The 21,251-nt window shown below is 43.2% G+C and overlaps 1 protein-coding gene across 1 annotated transcript; it reads right to left on the bottom strand.

The window, feature by feature from the left end:
- Nucleotides 1-563: 563 nt before the first annotated feature.
- Nucleotides 564-16,100, bottom strand: LOC120420315 (apolipophorins). Its single transcript, XM_039583307.2, has 9 exons — nucleotides 15,855-16,100; nucleotides 11,125-11,151; nucleotides 7,553-11,064; nucleotides 7,000-7,490; nucleotides 6,810-6,939; nucleotides 1,438-6,747; nucleotides 1,241-1,373; nucleotides 850-1,178; nucleotides 564-782 (listed from the first exon to the last, which is right to left on the bottom strand). Exons 1-9 carry the CDS (start codon nucleotides 15,934-15,936, stop codon nucleotides 756-758), a joined length of 10,041 nt encoding a protein of 3,346 aa, XP_039439241.1. The 5' UTR covers nucleotides 15,937-16,100; the 3' UTR covers nucleotides 564-755.
- Between the last annotated feature and the right edge of the window lie 5,151 nt (nucleotides 16,101-21,251).

Raw genomic sequence — 21,251 nt, 5'->3', positions numbered from 1 at the left:
TTGAAAAATAAGCCTTTTAAAAAAGTTCTTTTACCTTGCGTGATCATTCGTTAACTTGATATTTATAGTTTTCTGGCACCACTGCTTATTCCTCCATTGAGGTGGTTTAATTGGCCCGTTCATGAAGGGGTGCGTGGGCGAAAATTGTTCCATGCAGTGTTACCGAGCTCAATTAATTTACGAAAAACGTGCACAATTTTATCATTAATCGCTGGTGGTGCATTATTTTCCGTTTATTTTGCATTTTCCGACCCGGCCTCGCGAGTCAAGTGCTGGACTGTGCAAATAGTCGTTATGGAATGTGTGCTTAATAAATTAACAAGATTCGGATTAATTATTGATTCATTTAAAATGATGCGCCAACAATAATGTGAAATGCACGTGTCCCGGGAATTGAATCAATGCGGTGTGTCCAGCACTCAAAACGAAGCTGCTTCGGCTTCGAATGACAGAGATCATGGCCAAGTCGGGTGACACTGATTGTCAGACATTTTTCGTTTGGGTGTAGGTACTGTCAAGCAGGATTCAAGGTCGGCATCTGGTTCAAGTGAAAAGTCCACACGTAGTATAAAAATGTCACTCATTTATTATCGTTCTCGCAATTATGAAGTACTAAAATACGATTGCATCATCGCTCGGACTGTTCTGCGGTAATGGCGTGTTGGATGATGATGCAGCTCCTTGCGCTCCTAGTTGAGGAATGTTTAGGTAAATAAATATAACTGAAAGTCATCTCTCCCCCTAGGTGTTACAGCTTATCCCTTGGCGCCGCCAGATTTCTTCTGCAATTAAACAAAATCTCATTATTGCCAAATTCTCCGAAAGTCCCACTCCGTCTCGCCCACTTACCGATGGTGGCAGGAACTTGGTTTCCTTGGCCTCGCAGGAACCCTCCGCGTGCAGTCCGTTGCGCAGCTTGCACACGCAGTCGCTGGAGATCTCCGTCCGCGAGATGTAATCGCTGAGGGCCAACGCCACCACGCTCACGAACGACTTCTTGTCCTTGGCCTGCTTCTGGCCGCTAAAGTTCTGCAGCACAAACACGAAGCCGTCGTTCTGCTGCACCAGGTCCACCAGCAGATCCGAGTCGTACTTCAGGTTGTTCTTGAGCTCGGTCGAGCCGACGACGGTGCGCTTCTTGCTGTCGGCCAGCGTGTACGCCTGCTTCGAGTTGAAACCTGAAACGATGCACCAGCGTTAGTACCGCATCTCAATGAATTCCCCGACGCCACCAACTTACCAACAATTTCCTTCACCTTCTTCTGGTCCTTGCTGTTGGTAATGCCCAAGTTCTTAACCGGGGTGATGACGTGCAGTCCGATGCCCTTGGTCTTCAGGTCCAACGTGGCAAGCAGCGACTTGATGGCACGAGTCTGCGAAGCAAGTGTCATAAGTTCAAAACAATTATAAAAAACCAAAAAGAATATCAAAACCTACCGGGTTCGGGACCTTCTCCGTGTCGTCCGACTGGATGAGCACGATCGACTTGGCGGCGGTGGTACGGAACGGATACTGCAGAGCTTCCAGGAAGGCGCGCGCATCCGGAGTGGCGCCCACATCCTCGGCAAAGCGCTCGCCAGCTTCGTGCAGATGCTTCAGGAACTCGTCCACCTTCGCATCGCCAACCACCAACGGCTTGCAGTTCTCCGGCCCGCTGATGTCGACCTGTCCCAGCTTGCCGGTGTAGTCCAGCTTGCCTCCGCTCGTGAACAGGCTGATGTACTTCTGGTTGCGGTTGTAGCCCAACACGATGACGCGCACATCGGCGATTCCGCTCGATTTGAGCTCCTTGCGAAGGTCGTTGATCGTTGCCTGTACCAGCTCACCGAGCAGCGTTCCGATCGAGGTGTCCACCACTACGACCACGTCAGCTTGCTTCTGTGGCGACTTGACGCTGAACTGATCTCCCACGCTGATTTCCTTTCCACTGACCGAGCATTTCTTGCACTGAGCCGGAACCTCCACCGGGATCAGCTCCAATCGGCAGGCCGAAGCATAAGCGAACGCAATGTCGCAGGCCGCCTCATCTGGGTTTGCCGCTCCATGGACAGCGTGCTCGCAAGCCTCACGGAAGTTGGTCTGATCCTTGAAGAAGTAGCAGTATCTCAACGAGCTATCAGCACCGAACAATTTCGAGCAGACCGGGCTGCTGTGCTCGTGCGAGGCATGGCCAGGATCGGCAACGGCCGCGCATGACTTGGTAGCCTTGTAGCTGTTGGCAAAGTCGGTTGAGCTCTCGGAAATCTTTCCGTTCGGCAGAGTGAAATCATCGTACGGCTCGTTGTTTCCATTGCCGAGCAGACCACGAATCTTGCCCAAATAGAAGCCAGACACGGTAAAGTGACACACCTTCAGGTCGGTGGTACACATCACACTAGCGCCATAAGTAGTCAGCAAGTTAACGGTATAGAACCGTCTCCAGACGTGCACATCATTCTTGTGGATCGGCAAATCAGTTGGCTTTCCGTTCAAAGTAACCACTCCGTTGTCGCTCAGCTCAACCACATCCTTATCAATCAGAGAAATCGATTTGAGCTTGCCGTCCTGAACGTTGGCTGCAATGCTGAAGTTTCCATCAACAAAGTCCGACGCGAGTACGTACTGGCAGCTTCCCGGGAACGTAAAGTGCTTTCCATCGAACGTGAAGAAGTGACTTCCGTCGGCGATTTCTCCGTGCATCGTGAACGGTGGAATAACGGCGAACGGATTCCACGCGTACGGACGGAACTGATACAGGAAGTCACGAACCGAGTAGAACTTCTCGTTGCGCAGGTAGTTCAGCGGGCTAAACTTGACACTGCTGATGTACGGGAAGAACTTGAACGTCACAAAGGACGGAATACCTCCGGCGAATCCAGGCTCATCCAAGGTGGTAGTCACGGAAGATGCGAATCTGTCGAACAACAGATTGATCGCCTTGACAAAGTTCACGAAGATGTTCTTCAGCTCCTCCACATCGTTCACTGGTTTGTTCTCCAACTTGCTGGTGATGTACTTGTTGACGGAAGAGGTGAACGTCTTGATCTCCGGAACCGGGTACAAGTCTTCAGCCAGGGTTAGCAGTTCCTTCAACAGCTGGTACGCGTACTTGTCCATACCATCGAAGTACTCCTTGAAGGTCTCCTTGATGGCCTTAAACTCATCAAACGAGTCAAAGTATTCCTGGAGCTGCTTGTACAGATCCTTGAACTCCTTATCCAGAGTAAAGATAGCCTTATTGAACGTCTGAGCGAAGCTCCTGAAAATCTCGGTAAAGTTCTTGGCAACCTTGTTGAAATCCTCCTCGAATGACTTCAGAGCCTTAACGGATCGCTCAAAGACAGCCACCACCAGCTTGACGGTTTCCTCATAGATGCCAAACACGATTTCCTCCGACTTGGTGTACAGCTCCTTCAGCACTGGCTGGATCTTCGTGTTGAATGTTTCGGTCAGTTGACCGATGACATCCGTAACAATGGCGGAGATTTTCTTGAAGTTTTCTGCATAGACTTGCGTGAGCTGAGCAACGATCTCATTCACGTGGGCGAAGATCTTGGTAACAAAGTCGAAGAACTGCTTGATGGTCGGGTCTTGCAGCAGTTCCTCCTGGAGCTTCTTCAGCTGTTCAGCGTAATCCGCTTGGAACTTGCCAAAGTCTGGCAGAGCGCTAATCACATTGTTCACAACCTTGTTCACATCGGCAGTAAGTTGAGTGTACTTCTTTTCAAACTCCGCCTTCGATGCTTCCAAATCGCTCTGCAGCTGCTTGTTGAACGATTGCAAGAAGATCTTGGCATTTTCCTCGTTGATCTTGTACTCGGTAGACAGGAAGTGAGTAGCATCAAGAGCAATCTTGGCATCCAAAATCGGGTTATCCTGGCCAACAACCTTCAACACTGCGGCCTTGTCAGTCGCAAATGATCCATCGATGCTGAAGAACTTATCCTGGTTCAGGGAGAACTTGGCAGCCGAGAAACCGTTGATGCTGGACTGCAGCACGATCGGGCGCTTGGGCACGAACTTGAAAGTCGATGTCAGTTCAGCCTTGTGCTTCTTAACGTCATAGGTGCCGTGAGCACGGACCAACTCGTCGTTGAATCGCTTCAGAATAAAGTCCAGCTCTTCGGGGCTAGCGAACAGGTACGTGCCAAAGCGGAAGTCCTCGAATGGCAGGTTGAGTGAGACAGCAGTGCTCAGCTGCTTGGTGGCCAGCGAAAGCGCAGAGTGTCCACTGAATCCACAGTCAAATCCGAGTCCCTTGCTAGAAACGCTGACTTCCGAGCTGATGTTGAAGCCCTTGAAGCTCTGGTCACTGTTGATGTACTTGGCGTGAGCAACAATCTTGTCGTTGGCATTCTTGAAAATATCCAGCTCAAACAGCCCGTCAACGGTTTGCTTCTCACCGTCCAATGTTCCCGAGGCACTGATTACGAGGTCCTTCACCGTGGGGTGCGAGAATTTGAACGCACCAGTTGCACTGACTCCAGCGGATCCAATCAGTTGAGTTTCACCGGTGAATCCGAACGTGGCCTTGTTGTTGGGAGCATTCTTCTTGTCCAGATAGAAGGACACCGTGCTGTCGTACTTTCCGAACTTCTCCTTCGGGTAGTGGAAGTTACCTTCCAGGGCAATCGATCGGCTTGGCAAGATCAGCCTAGCGCCGGCTTCATTCGGGTGGATGAACAGTTGGTATTGGTACTTGGGTTGCTTCTTCTCAGACAGCTTGACGTCGGTGGTGTGGTCCAGCGTGAAGCCATTGCCTTGGGTCTTGGCCGACAGTCCAAATTCGTGGTCATAACCCAACTGTTGCAGATCAACCGAAATTTGTGCTTCGTGGTTGAACTTGTCACCAGCGCGTTCCAGCTTGGACTGAACTGCGACATTTGTGCACTGCTTCTTCTCGTCACAGACCGTGTGCTTCAGCAGGAAGTCATTCGGCTTAACACGTACCTCGGTGGTGATGCTGTTCTTGCCAACTGATCCAGCCAGGTTAAGAGCATATCCAGATTCGGACAGTTTCTCGCGCACCAACTTGAACGACGCAGTCTGTTGCTTGTCGTACAGTTTCACATTACCTTGGCCTTCGATGATCGTGGTCTTGCCTTGTTCCTTGACCGAGTAATCGGCGTATCCGCTCAGGATGTTCTTACCATCGGACGAAGCCTTGAACTCTACACCCTTTCCACTGTTGCCAGGCTTGGAGTGCAGTTCAACGCTGACCTTGTTAGCGTTCAGCTTGGGAGCGTCGACGAATGCCTTAGCGTAGAACGTTTCGTAGCTCTGGTAATTGGCTTCGACGTTGGCGTCCAGATTGAAATCTCCAAAGTTCTGTACCTTGGCGTCGGCCTTGAAGGCGCGATCACTCAGCAGCTTGAATCCTCCATAAACCTTCACAGTCTTGCCCGGGTATCCCAGATTAAAGTCGACCGATGGGCTTGATTCCGACAGCACAACAGCATTGTCCACGCTGTATGCATTGTCGTCCGCTACGAGATTCAGTTTGGTATTGTACGCATGCTCGCCAGACTTGACGTGCTTGAAGGTCAGATCGACGTTCTTAGCCTTTTCAAAGTCGGTCTTCAGTGTCGCGTGCACTGCAACGTCCTCTGCTCCAGTAGCCTTGGCATCGCCGTTAAACTCGACAGTTTTTCCCTTGCCATAGGTCACCTTGAGGGTACCCTTGGTGGCAATCGGTCCATCTTCTTTGCCTTCGTAGTTGTACGATCCTTCCGCTGCGAATGGATCGGCATCCGGCAGATTCAGCTTAAGGTTTCCAGTTCCATGGTTAGTGTTACCCTTTGCAGTGGTGCTCAGCACGATGACCTTATCGTTGTATCCAAACGAACCGGCGTATTCAACAGCGAACAAACCGTTGTCACCTTCAGGTTCCAGGTAGCTTCCCTTGGATTCAACCGCCAGCGATTTAATCGGAGCCTGAGGAATGTTCACCTTGCCCTTCACTTCATGGGTATGAGCCTTTCCTGGCTTTCCAACGTGGTAATTTCCGCTGACTTCACCATCGAAATCATTTCCGTACTTTCCGCCAACTCGGTAAACGGCGTGATTTTCGCAGTATTCATCCAGATCGACAGCGAGTTCACTCACTTGGGGAACAAGCGATCCACGGACCTTGACGTGGAATGCCGCTGTCTTGAAATGTCCAGCCGGCTGATGTTTGGTGTCCAGTTGAACATCAATGTCCTTGCCTTCAAAGTTGGTGAACTTGAGATTATGGACCATATCGAAGAAACGTGCCTTGAAATCTCCGTCCTTCAGAGAGCCAGTAAGGGCAAGCGTCTGCTGCTTTCCACCAGGAAGTTTGTCGTACAAATTGGCCACAACGCTTCCGGTGCTCTTCTTCTCATCCTTGCTGTTGACTTCACGCTTGATATCTCCAGAAAGTTGGCGACCAGTGGGCAGGGTCAGCGAAAACTTTCCATTAGTGGTTCCATCGGTGACCGGTCCCGTCTGCGCTCCTTGGACGTTGAATTCGTACTTCTCGGAGAAGATTTCCAGCTTGTTCTTGCTGTCGAAGCTGCTCTTGGTGGCCTTGTTTTTGGTGTCAAAGTGGATCTTCTTGGTGTTGTCCTTCTCGAAATCGTAGTAAAAGTCAGTGGCAATGTCAAACACTGGCGCGTTGATCTTGAACTTGGTGTCCAGCTTAAGCTTGCGATCCTGCTTCTTGAAGTCTACCAGTGCGCTTCCGTCACCGGCACCGTTGGTGGCCTTGAACTCGCCATTTCCGTCGAAAAAGTCCTTGACAGCAAACTGTGAAATGAGATGATCGTAAAGATGATCATGTAATTGAACAAATTCAAAGAGCCACTTACGGTAAATTTGCCATTGGAGTTTTCAGTACGGTCAAGTTTCAGATCGTACGTTGCGAACTCATCCTTGCCAATCAGAACCTTTGCGTTGGAAAGCACATTCGATGGACTAAGCTGGAGGACCAGGGTCAGCCTAAAACATCGAGATATTGCATTTCGATGTCGAAATTAGCACTCGTAGTGCACAACTCACTTGTACGGGTCAGCCTTGTCAACAGCGATAAACAGTCCCTCCAGGTTGAGTTCGCCTTCCTGTTCGGTAAACTTGTTGCTCGCAACGCCGTTCACTTCGATCTTGGTGCCGGTGCTTGCGGTCAGACGGTTCTGGAACTTACTCTTGGCGGCATCAACGGTGCGCTTGGAAGCAAACTTGAAGAAGTGCTTGTTCAGCGATCCACCCACGGTAACGTCGTAGTCTCCGGCGGTCTTCTCGTTGTATTTGGCATCAACGTTGGCAGCAATCTTGTACTTGTCGTAACCGTACTCTCCGTCCAGCTTGAACAGGTTCTTGCTGGTGGCAAAGTCCAGTCGGATCAGTTGCTTTGGCAGCTGCAGCTTATTCGACAGCTTCAGCGATTGCAGCTTCTTGTCTTCAATTTCAAACTCGGCGTTTTGGTTCAGCTCGTAACGGTTGGTGGGGTTGTTGAAGTCCTTTCCGGCAACAAACACGAATACGTTCTTGAACTGTATGGGGGGGTTGAACGATTAGAGATTTAATCATGATTGTGCTAAAAGGGACGTCTTACCGATTGGTCAGTGTAGGCAACGGCCATGTTAACCTTGAAGTCCTTGCTACCATCTCCGTCGGTCTTCTTCTCGAGGTCAAAGTTGACGTGTTTTGGGCTAAAGTCCAAATGACCCTTGACGTTGTTTTTGCTGGGTCCAACCACAACAGCAAGTTCAGTATCGAAGCTTGGTCCGTTCTGTGTAACGAAACCATTAACGGTGGTCTTGGGCGCGTACGGGCTCGTCCACTCGATGTTCTCCAGGTTGTACTTGGTAGCACCACCATCGGCCTTTTCAACGACAATCTTTCCAGTGGTTTGAACAACCTTCGTAACCTGAGCATCTCCAGTTGGCGATCTGACAGTGAAGATTGGAATGTACTCCTGTCGTTCAGCTGATCCAGCCTTTTCGAATCCGATCTTGGCCAGGTACTCATCCGGTCCGTTATGGGCCAGAGCGTACAACGCGGCTTCCTTGTCGTTGTTGTTCAGCCCAATGGTAAAGTCAGCATTTCTCAAGGGAGAAAGAACGGTAGCCTTAATGTAAGCGTCACCCTTGAAGAAGCTCTCAAGCTTCAAGCTGGTGGTACGCTTTGAATCCGATCCGGGCGTGTCGAAGGTCAACAGCACACTCTGGTGTTGCTTGTCTGTATCGTCGTACTTTCCGGTGAAGTGATACTTGGGGTCAACTTCCAGGTACAGTTCAGCTTGGTATTCACCGTCCAGCGGAACCAGCGCCTTTCCAGGGATCTGCTTCTGGCCAGCGGAAGCACACACGGTAACGCCAACAAGGTGGTACAGATTGTCGAAGCATTCCTTGAACTCCTTGACCTGCTGATTCAGTTTCAGCGGGAGAGAGATCAGTTGGTTTCCACGTTCGCGAGTCACAAACACCAGCTTGCTGTTGAAGCTGATCAGTTCCTGCTTCTTGAACAGCGAATCGATGGTGAGATCGTAGGCCTTACCACCGTCCAACAGAGCGAAGTTGACCGAGCTACCAGTGGAAGAGTGCACGGTGCCAGAAAGCTGCAGTCCAGTGCTGACGGTGAAAGCGTCCACGCTGAGGGTTCCAGTGAGTTCGTAGCTACCGCTAGGAACCAGCTTAACGTTGAACTTGGTGTTTTTGTAGTCCTTGACGATATCCTTGATGTCGACCTCCAGGCTAGTTTCCAGACGTGCGACTCCAGTGCCTTCGTACGACAGTCTCAAGGGCAGACCAGCTGCGGTTGGGTACACGAGATCCGAGTCCAAGAACAGAGAGTGCTGTTCAAACACGCGTTCGTATTTCTTCGCTCCTTCCAGGAACTTGTCGAAGCATTCCAAGAAGCTGTCCAGGAACTCTTCGGGCGTGCTTGGCACATTTTCACCCGAGCTGAGGAAAAACAGCTCCGAGCCGAAGAACTTGACGGAAACGTCCAGGTTGAAGTCTTGCAGGGCATCGTTGTTCATGTTGACAGTCTTCGCAAAAGCCTTGACGTCCTCCTTGATTCCGCGCCGGAAGCGACCTTGAGCCTTTTGCGAAAGTTTTCCGTACTGCTCGACAATGGCATTGAATGCCGACTGCAGGTCAAGTCCAGTGAAGAATCCTTTGGGGCCAAAGTAGTGCTCAACCACGCGGTCCAGGTTATCCTGACGAGACTCAATTTCGAACACGTTGAAGCTATGTCCAAACACTTCGGTGGTAAAGTTCAGCGCAACCGACTTGGGCAGGAAACCCTTCTGCGAGTAGATGACGCTGGCATCGGTGCTAGCACCCAGACCGAGTGACTCAACGGCGTACGAGAACTCACGGTTGAACGAGTACCGGCGGAAGTCGAAGGGGAACTTGTTGGTGGTGCGGATGTTGGCAAAGTGTTGACGAGCGGCATCACGGGTCGGATCGGCAGAGGCACGCAGACTAGCCAGGTGCGTCGTGATGAATGAACCGACTTGGTAGACCTTTTCATTGTCCAGCAGAGCCTTCAATTCGTTAGCGACGGCAGCCGATGGGCATTCAACCAGGGACAGGTAAGCTTGGATGCGGATTTCCGAGTCCTCGTTGGTGTTCTTGAGGAAGGCGAGAGCCGAGTTGACGATCTTCTTGTTACAGGAAGCAGCTGGGTAAGCCTGGAATGCAGCAACACGGACGCGGGAAGAGGCCTTATCCGATGCGCATTGTACAACCTTGTCGAGCAGCGGGGCGACCAGAGTGTTGGAGTTCTTGATGCCCTTGAGAACAGCAACAACGATGTCTTCGTCACGGCGGTTAGCTGGCTGGCATTTGCCGATTTTGGCGATAAACTTGTCGGAAATTTCCTTGACGTCGGCAGATTCGCATCCGTATTTCTGGCAGTACTTTTGCACGAGCGAACCAACGCTGAGGTACGCCTCACGTGGAGGATTTCCTTCGAGCAGCAGCTTGGCGGCCTTTAGAGCAGGCTTGCTCATGGACGTTACGAGATTCAGTGAAACAAACAGAAGGCGTTGCTCTTGGGCATCGGTGATTTCTTTGTTCTTGTACAGATTGGCGAGCGCCTCAACGGCGGCACCGGTGCCAACTCGGAACAGAGCGTCGAAGTAGACCTTCCGGGCGAGGGATTGATTTTTGTGCGCAGTTCCGGCCTTAACCTGCTGATACAGCGAGAGCAGGTCTTCCTTCTTCGAGTAACGCATCAGCTGGATCAGCTCGGTGAAGTGACCAGCGGTAAGCTTGCCAACGTTGTTGTTGTTGTACGAATCGACCACGGTTTTGAGCTCTTGCTTGATCGTTTCCAGGTTGCTCTGCGAGTCAGACTTGGGATTCTCGAAGATGATCGATCGTGGAGTAGCGGCCTTGAGGGCCACTGGAGCTCCTCCTTTGACGCCAGTGTAGGTGAGCTTGGTTGTAACCTTAGCCTGTGCCCCCGAGTTGAGCTTCGCGAATGGCACATACTTGTACTCTTCGCTCAGCTTGGCCGACTCCAGGATACCGTCCTTGATGGTTTGCTGGTTGTTGTAGTTGCTGGTCAACAGCGGGGTTGACTTGATGCCCGCCTTGCTGTTGATGATGCTGGAGACCATACTGTTGCTCAAGAACTCGCGGTAGCCACAGCCGGCCAAGTCACGCACCTTGTTGACAACGGTAGCGCCTCCGGTCACAAAGTTCGAAAACGACGTGTAGCAGATACCGAACACATCGGTCTCGAAGCTTTTGCCCTCGGCGGACTGGAGCAGCGAGATGATACCACGCTTGACGTTCAACGAGAACTCGCTATCGTCAGACTCGGTGCAGATCTCCGGCAGCAGCTCGTCATTGGACAGGGTAAACTGCACCGGCTTGGTGATGTCATTGCCAAAGTTGGCCTTCTTGCCGTCGGGCGCGAAGGTCGTCAACGACAGCACCTTAAGCGTGTACTGGCAGTTTTCCGCGGCGTAGATCTCAACCTTACCGTCGATCTTGAGCGTCGTCTGCTGGGCATCGACTTCCTCGGCGGTCAGCTGAACTTGAACGAAGCTGTCCAGATCGTAGGTGTAAACTTTTCCCGCTTCATACTTGTACTTGGATGATTTGTTGGCTGCGAAGGGAGAGCTGCGCTATAGTTCGGTACATTAGAGTTACTTTTGGGTTAACTTACGTGATGGGCAGCCGGTCTTGCAGGATGCTGCAAAGAAAGATAGAGAGAAAGAAATCGTTATCTCCCAAGAAGTTGCTGTGGTTGACCGCAGTTCGTACAGCATAATCATTGCATAACAGCGCACACTTGGTGCCAGCAGCATTTGGCTGAATCATTAGCCTCTTATCAGGGCAGCTTGAAGCTGTTAGACGGGCAAATTATATTTTCATATATTTATTGATTGCAAGTTGGCACTATCAGGAGCCGGGGCCGGGTCGGGTCGGGAGGCCAACAGCCGCACAGCTTCCCCGGTGGCGAAAGTGATCTTCAAGAGTGGCGAGAAATGCGATAATGGCTCGCTCGAATCTTGAACTTGAACTTCTACGTGGCAAAGCGGGATTCGAAGCCGGGGTGGTGGCTTTCTTGCTTGCTTTCTTTACTCTGATTGAAATAATTTTTTCGGTGGAATCAAAATTAAACTTTTCTTTTTGAATTTTTTTAACTTATTAATTTGATGAGGCTTTATCATAATCTCGGAAACTTGGACACCATCTTTATCGACATCGAATTCCTAGGAGCATCTCAAGTGATTCAATTTTGAAGGAAAAATATTGTTATTGATGTAACTTGTTTAGTTTTGTTAAGTAAGTTGTTGCCTCCAATGAATATTATCGCACAAAATGATCAGTAAACAGTGCCACCTCAATCATACTCGATTCGATTACACTCGCTCGAATTTACTGAAAGATTCAAAATATTTATTCTCGTTCAAATCTCCAGCAACCTGGGCAGGCATGAAAACGACCAATTCCAGAAATTTCCACTACTTGCTCTGCGGTTGCTCACTTCACCATTGGCTTAGCTCAATTTGGTGAGAAACGGCGAAAACAATAATAAAAACAAACTAGCTCTCGTCAATCATAATTTATCCACTGGCTAATAGCGTCTAATTTCGGATTACTGCGACGTACTCCCTGGTAGCTCTCACAGTCCACGTGGCTTGATCTAGCGACACCCGGAGCCACTTTGGTGACATCTTTGAACGCTGCCGACGCACAGTGGAATTAGTTGTGTTGAAAAGTAGATATTTTAGCTGCTATTTTTTATCTTGATTTTGACGCATTATGAAAGTCGTTTTTCAAAACAATTGGTTGGATTTTTTAAATTTTTCATATTGTTCAATCAAATGTTAATTTATTTTTTATGCATTTTCGGATTATTTGCACAATTTTCAACAAGGAGAAGGTCAAACATGTTCGTAAATAATAAATATTATGAGTTTTTGAAACATGATTTATGAAAATCTTCAATTTATAGGCATTTTCATAAGAACAAATTTTATTTGAAATGTGAAAATTTCTGATAAACAAATTTAATTTTAAAGAATTTCAGGCAAATTTTGACTTTTAAACAATTTTACCTAAAATGTATATGTAAACCGTTGATAATTTTCTTTCAAAACTATATCAGCTGCCGTAGTAATGGTACATTCGACGTCAAAATAAAATGTTAACACTTTAAATCTGATTTTAACAAGAAAAACCATCTCAGAATTCAAAATAAGTATTTTCAACGCAACTATTTTTTTAACACTATTGTAAAAACTTTTCGAAAATTGTAAGTGGACCTTGTGTGGCCTTTCCCAGTACCGTCAATTTTGGCGAATTGGGACAGCAGTTTTAATTATGTTGGAGCACAATAATTTGGATTTTTCGATTGGTTTCGATTAGAACAGACTCACACCAACAAAATGTGTACATCTGTTTCCAAATTGAAAAACTTTAAGTGCTCTGAAAACTGCTGTCCCTATTCAGACTGTAGTCCCGATTTGGCCCAGATGACGGTACATGTTTTATAAATAATAATCACGAGACAAACTTTACTAGGTGGAAAATATTTCAAAAATAAATTGAAATCATATCAATGTTTTATGGTACTTTATGTTTTTAACTGAAAATATTCTAGCTTAACATATTTTGATTTGTTTTGTCCCTTTTCTCGACCTTGTCCTGGGCTGAATGACAAAAAACTTTGAATAAAATATGTGATTGTTAAAAAAAATTCCAAATAGGTATTTTGTTGTATTTTTGTTTATTAAATGGGTAATTCTCCGCCAACTCACACAGCAGTTGCCCCGACCCCTCTTCGATTTGCGTGAAACTTTGTCCTAAGGGGTAACTTTTGTCCCTGATCACGAATCCGAGGTCCGTTTTTTGATATCTCGTGACGGAGGGGCGGTACGACCCCTTCCATTTTTGAACATGCGAAAAAAGAGGTGTTTTTCAATAATTTGCATCCTGAAACGGTGATGAGATAGAAATTTGGTGTCAAAGGGACTTTTATGTAAAATTAGACACCCGATTTGATGGCGTACTCAGAATTCCGAAAAAACGTATTTTTCATCGAAAAACACTAAAAAAGTTTTAAAAATTCTCCCATTTTCCGTTACTCGACTGTAAAAAATTTTGGAACATGTAATTTTATGGAAAATTTAATGTACTTTTCGAATCTACATTGACCCAGAAGAGTATTTTTTTCATTTAGAACAAAATTTTTCATTTTAAAATTTCGTGTTTTTTCTAACTTTGCAGGGTAATTTTTTAGAGTGTAACAATGTTTTACAAAATTGTAGAGCAGACAATTACAAAAAATTTGATATATAGACATAAGGGGTTTGCTTATAAACATCACGAGTTATCGTGATTTTACGATTTTTTTTTTTGAAAAAGTTGTTCGTCATCGATCATGGCCGTTTATGGTCACCCGCGACAAACACGGACGACGAAACAAAGAGAAACGCAAAAAGTAACTTTTTCAAAACTTTTTTTCGTAAAATTGCGATAACTCGTGATGTTTATAAGCAAACCCCTTATGTCTATATATCAAAATTTTTGAAATTGTCTGCTCTACAATTTTGTTGAACATTGTTACACTCTAAAAAATAACCCTGCAAAGTTAGAAAAAACACGAAATTTTAAAATGAAAAATTTTGTTCTAAATGAAAAAATGACCCTTCTGGGTCAATGAAGATTCGAAAAGTACATTAAATTTCCCATAAAATGACATGTTCCAAAATTTTTTACAGTCGAGTAACGGAAAATGGGAGAATTTTTAAAACTTTTATAGTGTTTTTTTCGATGAAAAATACGTTTTTTCGGAATTCTGAGTACGCCATCAAATCGGGCGTCTAATTTTACATAAAAGTCCCTTTGACACCAAATTTCTATCTCATCACCGTTTCAGGCTGCAAATTATTGAAAAACACCTCTTTTTTCGCATGTTCAAAAATGGAAGGGGTCGTACCGCCCCTCCGTCACGAGATATCAAAAAACGGACCTCAGATTCGTGATCAGGTTCAAAAGTTACCCCTTAGGACAAAGTTTCACGCAAATCGAAGAGGGGTCGGGGCAACTTTTCCCGATTTCGTGTGAGTTGGTAGAGAATTACCCAAATGCTTTAAATATTGTCTTCAATTTTTATAGAATACGAATTAATTTACAAAGATTTTATCTTTAAGTAATTTTACAGAAAATTGAATACTTTTTTCATATTAAAATAAGAATTAAATTGTTGCCTAAATTAGGTTGAAATAATAAATTGATGATCTTTTTTCCGACATTTTGATCTATTTCGATGATTATAATCATATCTTCAACCCATGTTGCATGGGTTCGTTCTAATATTATACAACACAACGATTGGTATTACCAGAATCCCCAACGTTACACATCTATCACATAAATTAAAATGCCAATACATGGAGTGTAACACAATTGTTCCGTAATCAGAGCTGAAGATTTTTTTTACAGGTCCAATTCCTTTATCAAAGCCTTGAACTGTAGAAATTGTTTAAAACTTAACTTAACTTAAAACTTTTAATAAAACACCAAAATTAAAACTTTGCTTATGAGTGACAAATTTTCCAGTGTTTCAGCTAAATCAGTTAAAAAATTTACAACATTTGTCTTATTTAAGCCAGAGGAAAAAAACGTTTCTTGCGCGTTTGCAATCTCCCTCCTTTGTAGAAATCTGCTGGCACAAAGGCACTGTTTTTAACTTTTAATAAATTTCACAGAGATTTATTTGGGTCGTTTCGATTATTTTTGAAGCCTGTGAATCTTTCAACCAATTAGAAAGTATTTAATTTTATTAAATTGGGCTGTTGCAATTTTTTTTAAAGTTCATGTTTCCCAAAAAAGCAACCCAAAAAATTAGGGGGCAGAAAAAATATGTTTTCAAAAATCTTCAGAATTGTAATGGAAAATAGAAGTCTAAGTAAATAAAAACAATTTGAACAAAATGATTTTTTTGAGAAAAACTGGTGTACAGTACCGCATAGAATTTTTTTTTCGATGATGATTAGAACACTTTTTTCTGATTTTTGGTCATAGTCAAGGGACATAAACTTCAAAAAATACATGCAATGGTATTAACAATTTTTCAGTTTCCTAAAGATTTTTCTTTTTTTTTAACACTTGCAAGAAGGTGCTCCACTGTGCACCGGCCGGGCTCCCAGAAAGCAGTTCAAATAATCACAGCCCGGCCCATCATAAAACTACATTGACTAAATTGCTAAATTGCTGCCACCGACCGCGCGAGTAACGACTTGATCTTTGTTTCAGCCGTTCTTTATGGCCTGAATTACAATTCAGGAAGTGCCCATTTGAGCCGCCACACCACCGACTACACGGACTATCACTTCAGGAATCGTGGGATCACTGCGCAAAACCATCACACACACACACACGTACCTGCGGCGAAAACACTTTGGCACAGCACTAAGGACACTAAGAAGGCGCCTAGCGCGTGCCTTCTCGCGTTCATGACCCACATGGTCCTCGTCCTCGGAGGGTCGCGACGTCCACTCCAGGTACTCGAAGGGATATCACACGACACACGCAACTACACTCGACGCTCCTGCAGGGAGGGAGACAGGGCAGGACAGAACGGGTCGCTCCACGTTCCTGGGAGGGGGTTCGTCGGCAGAATGACTGACTCAATTTATAGTCGGCCATACTTATATAGGGTCCGTTTCAAGCAGCAACAGCAGCACCACCACCACTACCACATCGAAAAAGTACAATTTGGAAACATACATAGGCACAGAGTTGTACTGCAGCAGCCTGGTACCTACTGATAAGCGGCTGCGATCAAGCGCCTCGACACGGACGTAAACGATTCTGCGATCGGTACTTTTTGGGGTGGCGATCGGCATCGATTCGGTTGGGTGTGCAGTGCAAAGATGAACGGTCTGCAGGGTTGCGGGATCTGTTCAGTGCTGATTTTAACTTTAATTTGGAAATATACTTGAATTCATGCACGAACTCACGAACTATTGCGGTTAACACTACGTATCATTTAGATCAATACACTCAACCCCCGGTGGTTGGTCACTTTTTCGTTTGACACTTTTTTAGTTTGTACCCCGTTGGTTGGTCAAAGTCAAACTAAAAAGTGACGAACTGTCACCTTTTACACGGCGCTCACGCACACTATCAAAGCAAATGTTTGGTAGTGTGTGTGAACTCCGTGTAAAAAGGGTGTCAAACTAAAAAGTGACCCCGTTCGTTTGACAACAGTTGGTGTCAAACCATCGGGGTTTGAGTGTATATGATTTAAGAAAAACTAACAAAAAAAGCTCAAAGGTTGCCTTATTGCCAATCTTGTAATTTTAAATCATGTTAGTACACACTGTACCTAAACACAACCTACAAAACACTTATAACTTGATCGTTTGGTACGGTATGTACAGTACACGCATCCTTCCTCCCCTGTGTTTCCTCGCGAATAAAAACACGATTTGAAAAAAAGTTGTTCGATCGGGCCCAACATTGGTCTAAGGCAGTTGTCCTCAGCCAGCTGATCATCGCGGGCCAATTTGGCCCAAAGTCGCGGGCCACATGTAAAATATAAATAAAAAATTAGTTGTAGAACTGAATAGATTGAAAGTTCAATTTTGACACCCAACTTATTGTTTGACAACTTACTAATTGTCACCTATTATACATAATCCATTGAAAATATATTCAACATTCCCCATCAAATCCTTCTCAAAATAATTATTGTTTAAAAATTTAACTGTTATCCAATTGGAAAAAGTTTCACTTTAAAAAAATATAACATTGATTGGACGTTCTTTTTTTATTGAAAATATTTTGCTTTTTTTTAAAATAATTTTTTGAATTGATTTTGAAAATAACATTGTTTTATTAAATTTTCAAAAGGTTCTATCTGCATAGGAAACCCATGACTCATAGGTTGTTTTGAAAAATTACTCTAGATTAATAAGTTTTGCTTTTTTTCGTATTTTATAGAAAAAAAAAATCATATTTATAAATATTTAGAATATTATTTTGCTTCGGAGAATATGTATTATCGAAAAAAAAGAATAAAAAAACGAATTTTTCTATGATTTTCAAACTGTTTATGATCTTTTGTACCAAGTATAATCTTCTAATTTCATGTTCAATCAAAGATTAGAATACAAGAAAAAAAAAACAAATATTTAATCAAATTTACAATCAAATAGAATTTTTATTATCTTTCGTTTTTGTAAAGATAATAACTGAACTGCAAAATTTAAGCTGAAAATCAGAAAAAGCAAAGCAATCCACTTCAACGACCCCCGGGTCTTTTGTGGTCTCTGTTGCAAGTTTCTGCACAATTCCAGGCGTCTGAAGGTTATGTGTGGTAAGTCACCCAAAACCACTTTTACGAAAATGGACCGACGTTCTACTTCCCCATTCAATAGAAGGCGTGATCAGGCAAATCTCGTCTCGAAAAATGCCACCGGGTCCGTCTGGGATGGAACACAGGCCAACTGTGGTGAGAAGCTACCACTGGACCCGGCCGACAAAACACTTATGCAACTTGCTCGTTTGGAACGGTATGTCCACGCATCCTTCCTCCCCTGTAATTCCCCACGAAAAAAGCCCGATTTGAACAAAAAAAAAAAATTGATCTGGCTCAAAGTTGGTCTAAGGGTTCTTTGACCGAAATAATTAGACCAGTATGTTTGTATGGTCATTAGGGAGCCCTTACATCACAGATTACTCTGTGCTGCAATGTTTCAAGGAAAAAAACAAATGCGACTAATGATGGTAATTGATACTAACAGATGCATTGAGGTGACTTTAAGAGTATAGAGCTGTTGGGCACTATTTAAAGCCATCGTCATAGGTTTCAATTTATTTATTTATTTTGGCAGAATCACATAAAATAATAACCAAAATGGCATTTTCACTTAAATTGACAATTTTAGCTAAATTTCAAAACATTATTGATTGGGCGTATTTAAGAGGGACTTCTGACGGTGTTTTTGACACAGGGTTGGATATTCTAAACTGTTTCGTTTAAAATAGAAGGTATTTCATCAAGGCAAATATTGTTCCAAAAATTTATCCATTATTGTAGCTCGCCTGTACACAGTTTTGGCGAACTGCAAAAAACTAACATGACAATATATTCAAAACATACCAAACTAACTTTATACTACATAAAAATCAGTTTGTTCAATACATTTCAGAATTCGACCACATTTCTGTGAAAAAATGTACACGTCGCAATTTTGTATGTGCCACACGGAGAAAAAAGAGTTCCCGAAATCGTGAACAAGCGTTCATGAAAATGAGAACCACGAACAAAGTGTTCAAATGTCATGGTACGTTTTTCAAAATCGTACCATGGGATTTGAACACTTTGTTCGAGGTTCCCATTTTCATGAACGCTTGTTCACGATTTTGGGAACTCTTTTTTCTCCGTGCATACTGTAGACTACCATTAAACAAATCATATATTCAACATAACACCCTTTTGAAATGTTAGAGTTGACTCCACAACTAAAAAAAAAAACATTCGAAAATATCAGAAAATTTCACAAATGTTACATTTTTCAAAATTGAAAATAGGACCATTATAATAAGGTACATAATATCTTGTTAAACATCCTATCTTTTTTACAACAGGTTTGTCACAAAGTCGCACATAAGCGATAAAATTTAGCCAAAACAGCATCATTCGCCCTAATTTTTTTTTTATTATTTTAGCTTCATTACCCTTTATTTTGATAGGATTGTCGTTTAGGACCATCGGAAAAATCTTTCAAATACCTTTCTTAGAGTAAAGAAAATGACGGATTTTCTTGGATTCGCTAATCCGAATAAAATTGCATTCGAATAAGCGAATCCAAATACAGTAATTAGAGCAACTGGGCAAAAGGATACATTTTGACCGGACTACAAGTCGAATTAAAATACAAAAACTTTAAATAAAATGTGTACCAGCCTAAACAAATGTTAACATAGAGTTTATCCCTTTCACACCTTATTTCAATGCTCGTTGGAGTAAGGGGGATCCCGAGCATGGGTAAATAACAAGGGAAATGCGTAATAATACCTTTCTCTAGTATCAATACCAAATTTTGGTATTCCCTTTGAAATTTGTCTTAAGGATTATGCAAGAGCAAAATGTGGTATCATACCAATTTAAGGTATTGTTTTGATATTGCAAAATTGCAGAATTTGTCAATGGTCGAACACCACATTTTGTGTTTATATTGATTACAGTGTTTTATCAAATTCTTCTGAAACTATGGGAAAATTTTGACCAATTTTGACAAAATAATTAATTTTGCGCTAATATGATGTCTCAAAGCGAATGCTTTCATTGAAAACCGAAAAATTCAAACTTGATTTTAAACATTTTTGATATACCCCCTATAGAGCAGTTCTCTAGGATTTCGGTCATTCGATTTTTTTTGTATTTTTTAATCCGGCTGAAACTTTTTTGGTGCCTTCGGTATGCCCAAAGAAGCCATTTTGCATCATTAGTTTGTCCATATAATTTTCCATACAAATTTGGTAGCTGTCCATACAAAAATGATGTACGAAAATTCAAAAATCTGTATCTTTTGAAGGAATTTTTTGATCGATTTGGTGTCTTCGGCAAAGTTGTAGGTATGGATACGGACTAAACTGGAAAAAAATGGTACACGGTAAAAAAATTTTGATGATTTTTTTATTTAACTTTTTATCACTAAAACTTGATTTGCAAAAAAACACTATTTTTATTTTTTTTATTTTTTAATATGTTTTAGAGGACATAAAAAGCCAACTTTTAAGAAATTTCCAGGTTGTGCAAAAAATCATTGACCGAGTTATAAATTTTTTAATCAATACTAATTTTTTCAAAAAATCGAAATTTTGGTCGCAAAAATTTTTTAACTTCCATTTTCGATGTAAAGTTGAATTTGCAATCAAAAAGTACTTTAGTGAAATTTTGATAAAGTGCACCGTTTTCAAGTTATAGCCATTTTTATGTAACTTTTTTCAAAATAGTCGCAGTTTTTCATTTTTTAAAATTAGTGCACATGTTTGCCCACTTTTGAAAAAAATATTTTTGAAAAGCTGAGAAAATTCTCTATATTTTGCTTCATCGGACTTTGTTGATACGACGTTTAGTTGCTGAGATATTGCAATGCAAAGGTTTAAAAACAGGAAAATTGATGTTTTCTAAGTCTCACACAAACAGCCCACCATTTTTCAATGTCGATATCTCAGCAACTAATGATCCGATTTTCAATGTTATAATATGAAACATTTGTGAAATTTTCCGATCTTTTCGAAAACAATATTTTCAAAATTTTCAAATCAAGACTAACATTTTCAAAAAGGCCAAACATTCAATATTTCGCCCTTTTAAAATGTTAGTCTTGGTTTAAAATTTTTGAAAATATTGTTTTCGAAAAGATCGGAAAATTTCACAAATGTTTCATATTTTAACATTGAAAATCGGACTATTAGTTGCTGAGATATCGACATTGAAAAATGGTGGGCTGTTTGTGTGAGACTTAGAAAACATCAATTTTCCTGTTTTTAAACCTTTGCATTGCAATATCTCAGCAACTAATAAAGGTCGTATCAACAAAGTCCGAAGAAGCAAAATATAGAGAATTTTCTCAGCTTTTCAAAAATATTTTTTTCAAAAGTGGGCAAACATGTGCACTAATTTTAAAAAATGAAAAACTGCGACTATTTTGAAAAAAGTTACATAAAAATGGCTATAACTTGAAAACGGTGCACTTTATCAAAATTTCACTGAGGTACTTTTTGATTGCAAATTCAATTTTACATCGAAAAATGAAGTTGAAA

Source organism: Culex pipiens, chromosome 3 (assembly GCF_016801865.2).
Source record: "Culex pipiens pallens isolate TS chromosome 3, TS_CPP_V2, whole genome shotgun sequence".
Lineage (NCBI taxonomy): Eukaryota > Metazoa > Arthropoda > Insecta > Diptera > Culicidae > Culex > Culex pipiens.
The sequence above is the reverse complement of the archived record's forward strand: the minus strand, read 5'-3'. Positions and strand labels throughout refer to the sequence as shown.

Coding starts and splice junctions, on each gene's coding strand:
- LOC120420315 (XM_039583307.2), bottom strand. CDS start 15,936: ATGTGGGTCATGAACGCGAGAAGGCACGCGCTAGGCGCCTTCTTAGTG. Junction 11,152..15,854: donor CCAAAGTGTTTTCGCCGCAG/GTACGTGTGTGT, acceptor CTTTCTTTGCAG/CATCCTGCAAGACCGGCTGC. Junction 7,491..7,552: donor TTGCCTACACTGACCAATCG/GTAAGACGTCCC, acceptor CCCCCCATACAG/TTCAAGAACGTATTCGTGTT.